General features: G+C 39.0%; 1 protein-coding gene across 2 annotated transcripts in view; it reads right to left on the reverse strand.

Moving 5' to 3' along the window:
• The window catches only part of RASGRP3 (RAS guanyl releasing protein 3), a 301,226-nt gene that overhangs the window by 80,430 nt on the left and 208,445 nt on the right, over window positions 1-12,351 (reverse strand). For both annotated transcript variants that reach the window (XM_073557604.1, XM_073557603.1), the window contains 4 exons: window positions 8,594-8,710; window positions 6,076-6,351; window positions 1,554-1,631; window positions 951-1,064 (listed from right to left, as the gene is read on the reverse strand). In XM_073557604.1, coding sequence (XP_073413705.1) covers window positions 951-1,064; window positions 1,554-1,631; window positions 6,076-6,351; window positions 8,594-8,710 — 585 coding nt within the window. The remainder of the gene's footprint in view (window positions 1-950; window positions 1,065-1,553; window positions 1,632-6,075; window positions 6,352-8,593; window positions 8,711-12,351) is intronic.

The following is a 12,351-nucleotide window of genomic DNA, read 5'->3' on the forward strand; positions in this document are numbered from 1 at the left end:
CATCCTCAAGGATTTCAAAACGGAGCTTGCAACGTTTTTTTCTCTGGCGGATCCTCCAGACACTCATTTAACCCGAATTTCTTTCTGGGTGCCTGACAGAAAAAAAAAAAAAATATTCTCTCTCTCTCTCTCTCTCTCTCTCTCTCTCTCCTTTTCCAGGCCGCGATTCCTTTAAAATTCTTTATTTGTCGGATCCGTCAAAAAAACGGACGGGTGCCATCCGTTGTCATCAGTAATAAAACGGATCCGCCATCCATCCTTTTGGCGGATCTTGACTGATGCAAAAAACTGAAGTGTGAAAGAGGCCTAAGACCTCATGTGTGTGTGTGAAATTTGCCGACTGCTCCATAATATGGAATCGTAAGGACCGTGATTGCTAACACAATGCTTTGACACGTCCAGTTAGTGTAAAGCAATGCGGTCTGGGTCCCTGTCTCCCTACAACATAACCTTCATTTGCCTTGTGACTGAGTTGTGAATGAAGGTGTAAAGGATGGATTCCAGGAAGGACTGTTGGGACATTGAACCTGGGGATGAAGAGGATACTAGTAAGAGCAAGTATTGAAACTTTAATTACAATAGTAATGGGAAGACATATTATTAAGGCAATAGACTAAACTTACATAGAAGTGGAGATTGTGTAACACTACTTTATGGGCACTGCACTAACAAAATAGTCAGCTATGTGTGATGAATAAATAAGTATATTTTGTGTGACTCCTGCTTCCATATTTGGACTCATAGAAAAAAGACCCTTCTGAAAACCTTTAGCCTTCAGTGGTGTCTTCTAGAAGTAAAGTGGTCCTGCTAACTCTCAACACTGTAGAATACTCTGATTCCCATCATGGTATCCACTATGCTTAGGACTCTCAATTTATAAATGCTGAATAGACAGTTATTCAAAATGAGACTTGTAAAGAAAAGACCTGTGCAATGGCAAGTGATCTTACCTCCACTAATTTCCTTATATGTTTGTTAATAATTGTAGGGTCAGGTTTTGACGTCACACCAGAAGCCCAGTCAAGTGGTACATCAGGTTTATTAGGAGTTGTAGGGGAAGTTGGCTGTGATGATATAGATAACCACAGATATTATTAGTGTTTGAAAACTTGAAAACAGACATTGCAGATGAATTAAGAGTTAAATAAATCCTTTAAGGGTATGAAGAAACAGTATAATGAAAACTTAAAGGGTTTTCAGATTCTAACAATTTTTTTTTACAAATTTTCATCTATCCACCACATACAGCATGTCATTATCAGTATATCCCAGATGCCACTCACCTGTAGACTTGTAAAACATCAGACTGCAGTCGGATGAGATCTGAGTACAGTCCGATTTCCGTGGACTCACAGGATGGAGAAAATGGAGAAATTTTTGTTCTCCATGGTCTCCTCACAGTCACATCCGAGATAATCGGATCACACTATGCTGACACTTGGATAAAAACTCTGTTCACTGTTTGATCAGAGTGCAACTGCAGAATTGGCCCGATTCTCTCAGATGAGAAAATCTACGGCCATCTGACTATAGCCTGAAAAGAGGTTTCTTACCGATTTTGGATTCCGAGGCTCAAGCACCAATGAAAGTTTATAAATATCATCTTCTGTATGGTATAAATCAAGGGATAACTGAAAAAAAAAAGAAAAAAGATGTCAAACGTTGTGTCGGACTGATCCAATATTATCGCTTCAGAGAACCTTTTTGAAACTTAAAAAAAACAAATTCTGAAAGTGATAATATTCATTATACAAAGCAAAATATTCAGAAGTCTACTAAGAGTAAGACTGAGTACCTGTAATTGTTCGGGTTTAAAGACAGAGTGTATTTTACGAGATTCATAGTAGAAATCTGATTCTTGGAACTCTTCCATGGATGGGCCAAGGATAAACTTTATTCTATCCTTGGTGTTGTTTCCATGGTGGATCTGTGACCTTTTATAACATGCAAATAGAATAAGCACGATAGTTTTTTAAGGGATATTTTTCTCAGCGCACATTTTTTTTTGGAAGCATGTGAATGGAGCAAGAAAAAAAATCCAATTAACTTGCATTGGGTGTAGGAGTTTGCAGATCCAGATTCTGAATCCATAACCTAAAAGGTCATGCACATTGTCGTATTATGGCTATGTTTTGTACAAAGCCTTAGTAATCCTTTAAAGGGGTTTAAGGCGATGTGCACACTGAAGTCGCAAACTTAGCCAAACCTACACGCTAACAAAAGCTCCAAGCATACAATTTAAAGTTGCAATAAACGCACATTCAACAGGCAGAAGTCAATATAGTATCCTTTTGTCATCCACCTGGCAAATATATGCCCATACACCAATTATATAAATGTATAGTCATGGCTGAAGGGAAATAGGCAAACCTTACATCACCAAGCACAATGCCAAGCATCGGATGAAGTGATGTGAAGTGTGTTGTTACTAGAATCTAAGGAGTCTGTTCTAGGAGTCTTGTGTTGGCAAATGCTAGGCGAGAGTCACCTTGTGCTAGTTGTAAAGTTTGGTGGAGAAGGGATAATGCTATTGGGTTTCAGAAGTTGGCCTAAGCCCCTGGAAACCTGTGAGGGTAAATCTTAACGCCATAGTATATCAAGACATTTTGAACATTTGTAAGCTGCCAACCTTGTGGGAGCAGTATATCTGTTCCAGCATGACTGTGCCCCAGTGCATAAAGCAAGGCCCATAAATGCATGTTTGGGTGAGTTTGATGTGGAAGAACTTGAGTGAGCCACACTGAGCACTGACCTCAACCCCATACATCAGGTTTTTAATCAAATAAAATGGATTTTGCATACCAGGCCATCTCATTTAACATCAAGGTTTTATTTTTACCTCAAAAATGCTCTTCTAGGTAAATGTGCGAAAATCCCTATAGACACATCTAAAAATCTTGTAGAAAGCTTCCCATGAAGAGTTGGAGCTGTTATAGCGGCAAAATGGGGACCAACTCCATAACACCATGCCTACAGGTTTTGAATGGGATTTCGTAAAAAGTCTGATAGTTGTAATGTGAAGTTGACCCCAATACTTTTGTTCATATAGTATATCCCCAGGTCACAGCAGTGGAACTTCCTACTGCACCGGCTCTCAGGCTTTAGTCTTATTAACATTCTAGGTCAGGTTTCCCTTAACGTAGCAAGGCAGCCATTTTAATGTAATATCAGTGATTACTTTCCTAGACAGAATATGATTTGGTAATTAGAAATGTGCGAACTGATTGATAGTTAATCAAATTTGTCACAAATCCAAATTTTTCAGGATTTCATTCTTTTAAAACCAGTAAAAGAGTGGGTAATTCTTTTAAGAGCCAGGTAGGGGTTAAGAATTAATAAAAGATTATAAAGGTATCAACCACTAAGGACTGTCAAATTTTAATATTTTTCTATCTAATGGCTAGCACAGTACAAAAATATATTTTTCCAGTACTAAAAGATTATACTCACCTGCTGTTGTCCAGCTCATAAGATGTCCTGCCACTCGCTCCCTCTGGTCTTTGGATTTTTTGGTGCTGAGTAGAACTCATGTAGGGGCGCAAAGCACTTAATTGTCTTAATCAATACAATTTATTCTGCCAGCCTTTTTGAGAACATACTCCCGAAAAGAGTTTTATGTAGCTTTACTCATCTCTACTGTTATTTACAGTAGCGGTCAATAGTTTGGACACACCTGTTTATGTAATGGTTTTCCTTGTTCTTATTGGATTACCATAAGTGTTCTTTCATGGTTTTGCTGCCTTCAGTCTGAATTTTCAATGTGCACATTCCAATAAGAATAAGGAAAATCATTGCAAAAATAGGTGTGTTTAAACTTTTAACCAGGCCTATATCATGACATTTTTCTTATTTGTTTCTATTCCCAGAGAACCCTTTAAGATCTAGAATGATTGAATGCTCATACTACCTACTTAAAAAAGATGTGTTTCCTACAGCTACTAAATAATGATTCTGCAAGGCCAAATCTCAATTAATGTAAAATAACCTCTTTCAATGTCAGGCAGCAGAATCTCAGTGCTGGAATCAGAAGGGTAAAGCCCAGTTTTATTTTTTAAAACAAACTTCAGACATGGGAGAAAAGTTTTCTGAAAATGGAAAACATCTTTAAAAGGAAATCTCTCAATAAGATCACCCCCTCCCTATACAGCATGTACTGTACAGGCATGCTGGTTTTTGAAATGTAAATACATTAACATCTTTATATCTTCTGTCTGTTGCTGCTATTAACAGGTAATTAGCATTTTAATTGCTCTGGTTGTGACACAGCACTCAAGGAGCAACTGCCTTCCAAGGTTATTTATCTGACCAGCACAAGCCTCTTTAGCTTGATTTATAGCTCACTTCCTGTGTAACATCAAGCCCTAAGTAAAAAAAAAACAGAATCAGTCTAGCTAAAGAGCCTGTTGCTGTGTTGGGAAACAACCTCAGGTGGCAGAGGCTTGTTAAGTGCTCTGTCATGTCCATAGCACTTAACATGAATTATTTGCATATACATGAAGGCATTAATTATTAGAAGATAAAAAGATGAAATTTCAAGCATCTACAAGCCTATATAGGTGGCTTGAGAGGTTGATCTCACTGAAAGATTCCCTTTAAAAAGCTATCAGCTGATTTATGCTGACCAAACCACAGTAGCATGAATCACAGCCTGACAGCATGCTGGAGCAGTTCAGAGAAAACATAGTTAGACAATCTGCCCAAGGAACATAGATGGAGACAAGATTAGTCCTGTGCCACCCCTTGCCGGCTTTTCCCAACACTGCTAGAGGTGAAACCTGCTAATCACCGATGTGGTTCTGGAGAGAGGCGGGCCTAACTTGGTGCTACACTAGTCTTGTCTATGGATATTGTCCATGACCAGATCTTTTAACCATATTAATACCGGAGCATTTCAGAGAATTATATACTTGGCTGCATCAGGCTCTGATTTATGCTGCTAGTGGATTGGGCGGTATGATTCAGCTGACAGGTTCACTTTAAAGAGAACCTGTAACCATGAAAATGCAGTTCAATCTGCAGGCACCAAGTTATAGAGCAGGGAGAGCTGAGTAATTTGATATAAACTTTAGTGAGAAAAGATTCATGTGTTTTAATCATTTAATCATCTGCGCTTTGTGGGATTTTGGGTCCAGTGGGCGGTCCTATCAGTGATTGACAGCTTTCCTTGTATAAGTGTGCATACAAAGAGAGCTGTCAATCACTGTTAAGACCAGCCACTGGACCCAAAATCCCACAAATAGCGGAGGTTTAAATGATGCAAACACAGATTATGCTGAATCTTTTCTCTTAAAAAATATGTCATTCTACTCAGCTCCCCTGCTTTAGCTCTATACTGTAATATGGTGCCTACAGACTGAACTGCATTTTCAATGGTGACAGATTCCCTTTAAAGCGAACCTTTCATAAGAATTTTGCTATAGGCATTGTCAGGTTGGCGCCATTACACTGAGATTCTCGTGCTACAGAGCAGCCTGCGGGCAGGACTTTATTTGGTGCTCTGTTCTTATATTCATACTTAAATGACAAGTCACTGAACCTTCAGTGACCCGCCTTCTATTTTAAATACTGCACTCATGCAGTTCATAGTGTGGTCTTTGTAAAAAAAAGTAACTACAGCAAAATAGCGCTGACGTTGGTGTATGCATAGTAGTATTTATAGCTTATAAATAGATGCTACTGCGCAAGCACTGCTGCCATCACCATATTGTTGGAGGAAAAAAAATTTGGATGCAGGAAAAAGGCGCTTGAGTGACCTGTCATTTAAGCCCATAAGGATGAGTTTGAGAACAGAGCACCAAGTAAAGACCACCACCACCCCCTCACAGGCCGCCTGGGAGCACAGGAATCTTATTAACTGAAAATTGAAAATAAAGATTAAACAACCACAAGCTGGATTTCATCAATCAAAAGATCATTTTAGTCAGCATAACGGCGCCGACCTGACACTGTCTGTAGTTTACTGAGCAAAATCCTGATAACAGGTTCATTTTAAGTCTAAAACTTTTGGCAGGGGTTACTTACTATATTTAGCTTGCTAAAAGGACATAATGTTACAATGCTGAATAAAATACATACTGTTAGGAGGTTAATTAAATCCATACTGGTTTCTAGATGATGTGAAGCACTCTGCAGTGAAACCAGTTCATTGAGGGTGACATATAACTGCTGCATTTTCACTGTATTAACTTTGTTGTCATCAATCCAGTCAGGGAAAATAACATGCACGGCTATTAAGTCTTTTAAATGAACACCTAGAATGGGAATCTTGAATCCTTCACACTCTGCAAAGGCTTTACGATAATTACAGTAGTTTCCATTTGATGAGACCAGCTCAGTCATTTCATTCCACACCTGCAAGAGAAGTGAGAAAATACTTTATTGATAAACCAGAACCAGACTGTGTTTTTCACTTATTCTATTGAACGTGAAATGTGTCTGATCATTTGATTTCAGAAATTATAAGAAAAAGTAATTAGCATTTCCTCAAGTCTTGTTGAGCACCCTGCATCTAAGAAAACTTACATGGCTATAATCAAAGTAACCAAATTGCAGGTGCATTTTTTATTGGTATTCATTTTATAATGCTTATTAGGAATGACTTTCATTTCCTTTGTTCTTATGTACACAGTTAAATGAAAGTTTGTGGAGTTCCTACAGGTCCATGTAATTTGCCTAGGCACCCTATAGCTCACCATTTGGTGTTGCCATGATACATTTTTTAGTGTCAAATCCGTGATACAACATGCCTTATTACACTTATTAGTTCTCCTCCAGTAGAAAGTCAATATGTGACCCTTTATTACAATTTTTAACAGCCTGAGATTTGAGATTATGCTCTTGACCCAAATGCACTTAAAAAAAGTGAATGGTGCCATAAAAAAGTCAATAAGGATGCGGTCTATCGCTGTCTGCACCAAAAGGAGAAGAGCCTGACCAATAGACCTTTCCCAATTCCTCTGTTCCAGAAAGCCACATTGATTGGACACCCCACTGTTGTGAACTCATTTTCTGGTCTGCCTCTGGTTTCTGGAGAGGGAACTGTTTGTGCTGACACATGAGTTGTGAGTTCTCTTTCCGGGCTCCCTCTGGTGGTGGCAGGAGGTAATGAAGCTGATCTAATTAACAGAGACCTGCCACCTGATAATGAGGATGAGGATTGGACATCTGGAATCTCAGACTGGATTTAAGACAGCCGACTCCCTATTCCCATGCTGGTGATTTTTTTCTTGCCTCCTGAGGTCTTGGTTTCCAGCTCAGTTCCTGCCTTCTCAAGCTAAGTTTTTCTCTGCTAATGTTCACATTTGATTTGGTTTTGTCTATTCAGTTTTTGTGTGGTCAGCCAGCCCCGGCTGGGGCTGTGCTGAATTTCCACTCTTATGTTACTGTATGTGCCAGTTTGCTTTTTGTCCCTTATTAGATTGGACTCTTTTTGCTCTGTTCTCATAATATGCCAGAGTGCTGATATAGTGGGTGAAGTCTAGTGACTTCAGGGTTTTTTTGCTATCAGAAGTGTTGGACATTTTTGCAGGGTTTTTTGGCATGATTGCAGACAGTATCTTTCCTTTCCTGTCCATTCTAGTTAGTGTGGGCCCCATTGTTTGCTCAGCCTATTTTCCTACCTGTGTTTGTGCTTTCATCTTGTTTCACCATCAATTCATGTGTGGGGGGTCTGCTCTGGGGCCGTTTAGATTTCCCCTTTTCTTGCTTTAGGCTTATTTAGTCCTCCGGCTGTGACAAAGCGTCTAGAATCATCGTAGGTATGCTCCACGGCTGCTGTTAGTTGTGTGGTTAGGATCAGGGGTCTGCAATCCGCGTAGTTACCAACCTCTCTGGTTTTCTGTGACTTAGCTTGGTTTTGTTTTCCTCCTCGGTGACCCAATCATAACACCCCACATTGCCAAAGTTTCGGCAGAGCCAGTTGTTTGCAAAAGAACCATTTGGGCTGGCTGCCACCCCAACAGAACGGAGAGCCCAGTGTGGATTGGCTTCGCTTCTTGGAGAAGAGTCGGGATCAAGCAGAAGGGCTGCAAACTCTCTTCCTAGACCAATTAGGTGGCAACCCATGAAGGAATCTGACCCAAAAAAATGCATGAAGGAATCGGACCCAAAAAAATGCATTTGTTATGAAGACACACAGTGAAAACAATTAAAATACATAGTGAAAATGGCAGAAACCTTCAGCCAGGAAATGTACAAATTCTCCATCCTAGCCAAAAGGCTTGGAATAAGGGTATGTGCTTAGAAGAGTGAAATAGAAGTGTCTGATACTTTAGTTGGTCTGCAAATTATCCATTCTTTAGATGGAAGCCATTTCTTACTATCACCAAATTCTCCATAAAACAGCAAGTGATGAAGCATGCCTCAAAGATTGGTGTATAAATTTAGAGCCACACAGAGGTACCGTATATGTTCAAAGACGTCTATAAGTTAAATATGACGGATCTGTGGAATCAAATTAATAATTCAGCAATATACAATCTCTTCCTGGGCTAATAATTATTTTAACAAAAACAGTTATAGCTTCAGTCATTATTCGATGTTAAAATAGTTTCTATAAAATTGTAGATTTCAAAATATATATCTATGTATATACCTTTGTTACATCAGAACTGAGGTGTGCATGAGTATCCTTAAGGCGAGATATAGAGCTATGGCTTAGTCCACCAACCACAGACATCAGTGTATTGTAGTTCTGGAGATCCAGTAATTTCTGCAGTAAAATAAAAGGAATGAAAAATAACCTAGTACCTGAGATTACATGCAGTATAAAATCCCTTGGTAGTTTTTGCTACTATAGCACTGTATTTTTATTCATGCATTGCCATTAGAATTTGAAAAACTTAAAAACGTTACATATGTTGGTTGAGTATTAGGGCTCATACTCACTGGTGCGAAAATCGGATGAGTGTAATCCAATTAAAAATCGGATTGCACTCTGACCAATGTTAATTAATGGGTGACATCTCACTTGCGATTTTTTTCCCATCCAAAATCGGACTGAGAAAAAAATCAATCACAGCATGCTGCGATTTGCTGTGATTTTCCCTAGAAAATCGCCAATGCAAGTCAATGGGTGCGTGTACAAATCTGCACCAGTGTCCTTTGAAAAGTCGGCAATTCATAAGTGGCAACTGTATAATCACACTGACATGTTAGAATAGAATAGATAGAATAGATATATACACATAGATATATACATGTCAGTGACACACACACACACACCTATATGTATTTATATTAGATAGATAGATAGATAGATAGATAGATAGATAGATAGATAGATAGATAGATAGATAGATAGATAGATAGAACAAAAGCCGGTAATTCATATGCGGCTATGCAGTAAAATCACACTGACATGTTCTAATACAAAAGATAGAATACATGTATACACATAGAACAGGTGAATATATATGTCAGTGAGACACACACATATATATATATATATATATATATCTTTATATTTCATAGACAGATACATAGTAGATGTTAATTCATTTGTCGGCTTCTGTCAAATCACACTGACAGCTCACAAAACACTAGATATATACACATGGAATACATATATATATATATATACACATATCAGTGACACACACATATATATATATATGTAATATATATACATAATATATATATATAACATATAATATATATATAGTTACATATAATATATGTATATGTAATATATATAAAATATATATACATATCATAAATATAGGTTATATATACACTCACTGGCCACTTTATTAGGTACACCATGCTAGTAAGGGGTTGGACCCCCTTTTGCCTTCAGAACTGCCTCAATTCTTCGTGGCAGAGATTCAACAAGGTGCTGGAAGCATTCCTCAGAGATTTTGGACCATATTGACATGATGGCATCACACAGTTGGCGCAGATTTGTCGGCTGCACATCCCTGATGCGAATCTCCCGTTCCACCACATCCCAAAGATGCTCTATTGGATTGAGATCTGGTGACTGAGGAGGCCATTTGAGTACAGTAAACAAATTGTCATGTTCAAGAAACCAATCTGAGATGATTCGAGCTTTATGACATGGCGCATTATCCTGATGAAAGTAGCCATCAGATGTTGGGTACATTGTGGTCATAAAGGGATGGACATGGTCAGCAACAATACTCAGGTAGGCTGTGGCGTTGCAACGATGCTCAATTGGTACCAAGGGGCCCAAAGAGTGCCCAGAAAAAATTCCCCACACCATGACACCACCACCACCAGCCTGAACCGTTGATACAAGGCAGGATGGATCCATGCTTTCATGTTGTTTACGCCAAATTCTGACCCTACCATCCGAATGTTGCAGCAGAAATCGAGACTCATCAGACCAGGCAACGTTTTTCCAATCTTCTACTGTCCAATTTCGATGAGCTTGTGCAAATTGTAGCCTCAGTTTCCTGTTCTTAGCTGAGAGGAGTGGTACCCAGTGTGGCCTTCTGCTGCTGTAGCCCATCTGCCTCAAAGTTCGACGCACTGTGCGTTCAGAGATGCTCTTCTGCCTACCTTGGTTGTAACGGGTGGCAATTTGAGTCACTGTTGCCTTTCTATCAGCTCGAACCAGTCTGCCCATTCTCCTCTGACCTCTGGCATCAACATGGCATTTCCGGCCACAGAACTGCCGCTCACTGGATTTTTTTTCTTTTTCGGACCATTCTCTGTAAACCCTAGAGATGGTTGTGCGTGAAAATCCCAGTAGATCAGCAGTTTCTGAAATTCTCAGACCAGCCCTTCTGGCACCAACAATCATGCCACGTTCAAAGGCACTCAAATCACCTTTCTTCCCCATACTGATGCTCGGTTTGAACTGCAGGAGATTGTCTTGACCATGTCTACATGCCTAAATGCACTGAGTTGCCGCCATGTGATTGGCTGATTAGAAATTAAGTCTTAACACACAGTTGGACAGGTGTACCTAATAAAGTGGCCAGTGAGTGTATATAATATATATATTTACATAATATATGTACACATAGAATAAGATATAGATAATTTATATGTAATATAGATATAATATATATATATATATATATATATATATACAGCCATACTATATATATAATATATTATATTGAAGACATAGAGAATATATATATATATATATATATATATATACACACATGTAATATATATATGTAATATATATGTAATATATTATGTATATAATAGATATTATATATTTAAATCATAAATATATTATATATCATATATAATATAAATATAATCAAAATATAATATATATCAAATACATATTTATATATATGTTACTGACAAATACAATTAGTCTAGTGTCGTTTCTAAATTGTGGACATGTTTTTAATTAATAAATGATTTTTTCAAGGAACAAAATGGCATGGGGTCCCCCTATAATTTACAGACAGCAACACTATACTAATTGTATTTGTCAATGACAGCTCTCTCTCTCTCTCTCTCTCTCTCTATACACTCACTGGCCACTTTATTAGGTACACCTGTCCAACTGTGTGTTAAGACTTAATTTCTAATCAGCCAATCACATGGCGGCAACTCAGTGCATTTAGGCATGTAGACATGGTCAAGACAATCTCCTGCAGTTCAAACCGAGCATCAGTATGGGGAAGAAAGGTGATTTGAGTGCCTTTGAACGTGGCATGATTGTTGGTGCCAGAAGTGCTGGTCTGAGAATTTCAGAAACTGCTGATCTACTGGGATTTTCACGCACAACCATCTCTAGGGTTTACAGAGAATGGTCCGAAAAAGAAAAAAAAACCAGTGAGCGGCAGTTCTGTGGCCGGAAATGCCTTGTTGATGCCAGAGGTCAGAGGAGAATGGGCAGACTGGTTCGAGCTGATAGAAAGGCAACAGTGACTCAAATTGCCACCCGTTACAACCAAGGTAGGCAGAAGAGCATCTCTGAACGCACAGTGCGTCGAACTTTGAGGCAGATGGGCTACAGCAGCAGAAGACCACACTGGGTACCACTCCTCTCAGCTAAGAACAGGAAACTGAGGCTACAATTTGCACAAGCTCATCGAAATTGGACAGTAGAAGATTGGAAAAACGTTGCCTGGTCTGATGAGTCTCGATTTCTGCTGCGACATTGGGATGGTAGGGTCAGAATTTGGCGTAAACAACATGAAAGCATGGATCCATCCTGCCTTGTATCAACGGTTCAGGCTGGTGGTGGTGGTGTCATGGTGTGGGGAATTTTTTCTGGGCACTCTTTGGGCCCCTTGGTACCAATTGAGCATCGTTGCAACGCCACAGCCTACCTGAGTATTGTTGCTGACCATGTCCATCCCTTTATGACCACAATGTACCCAACATCTGATGGCTACTTTCAGCAGGATAATGCGC

The sequence above is a fragment of the Dendrobates tinctorius genome, unplaced genomic scaffold, assembly GCF_039654945.1.
Source record: "Dendrobates tinctorius isolate UK_male_01 unplaced genomic scaffold, ASM3965494v1 ptg000250l, whole genome shotgun sequence".
Taxonomy (NCBI): domain Eukaryota; kingdom Metazoa; phylum Chordata; class Amphibia; order Anura; family Dendrobatidae; genus Dendrobates; species Dendrobates tinctorius.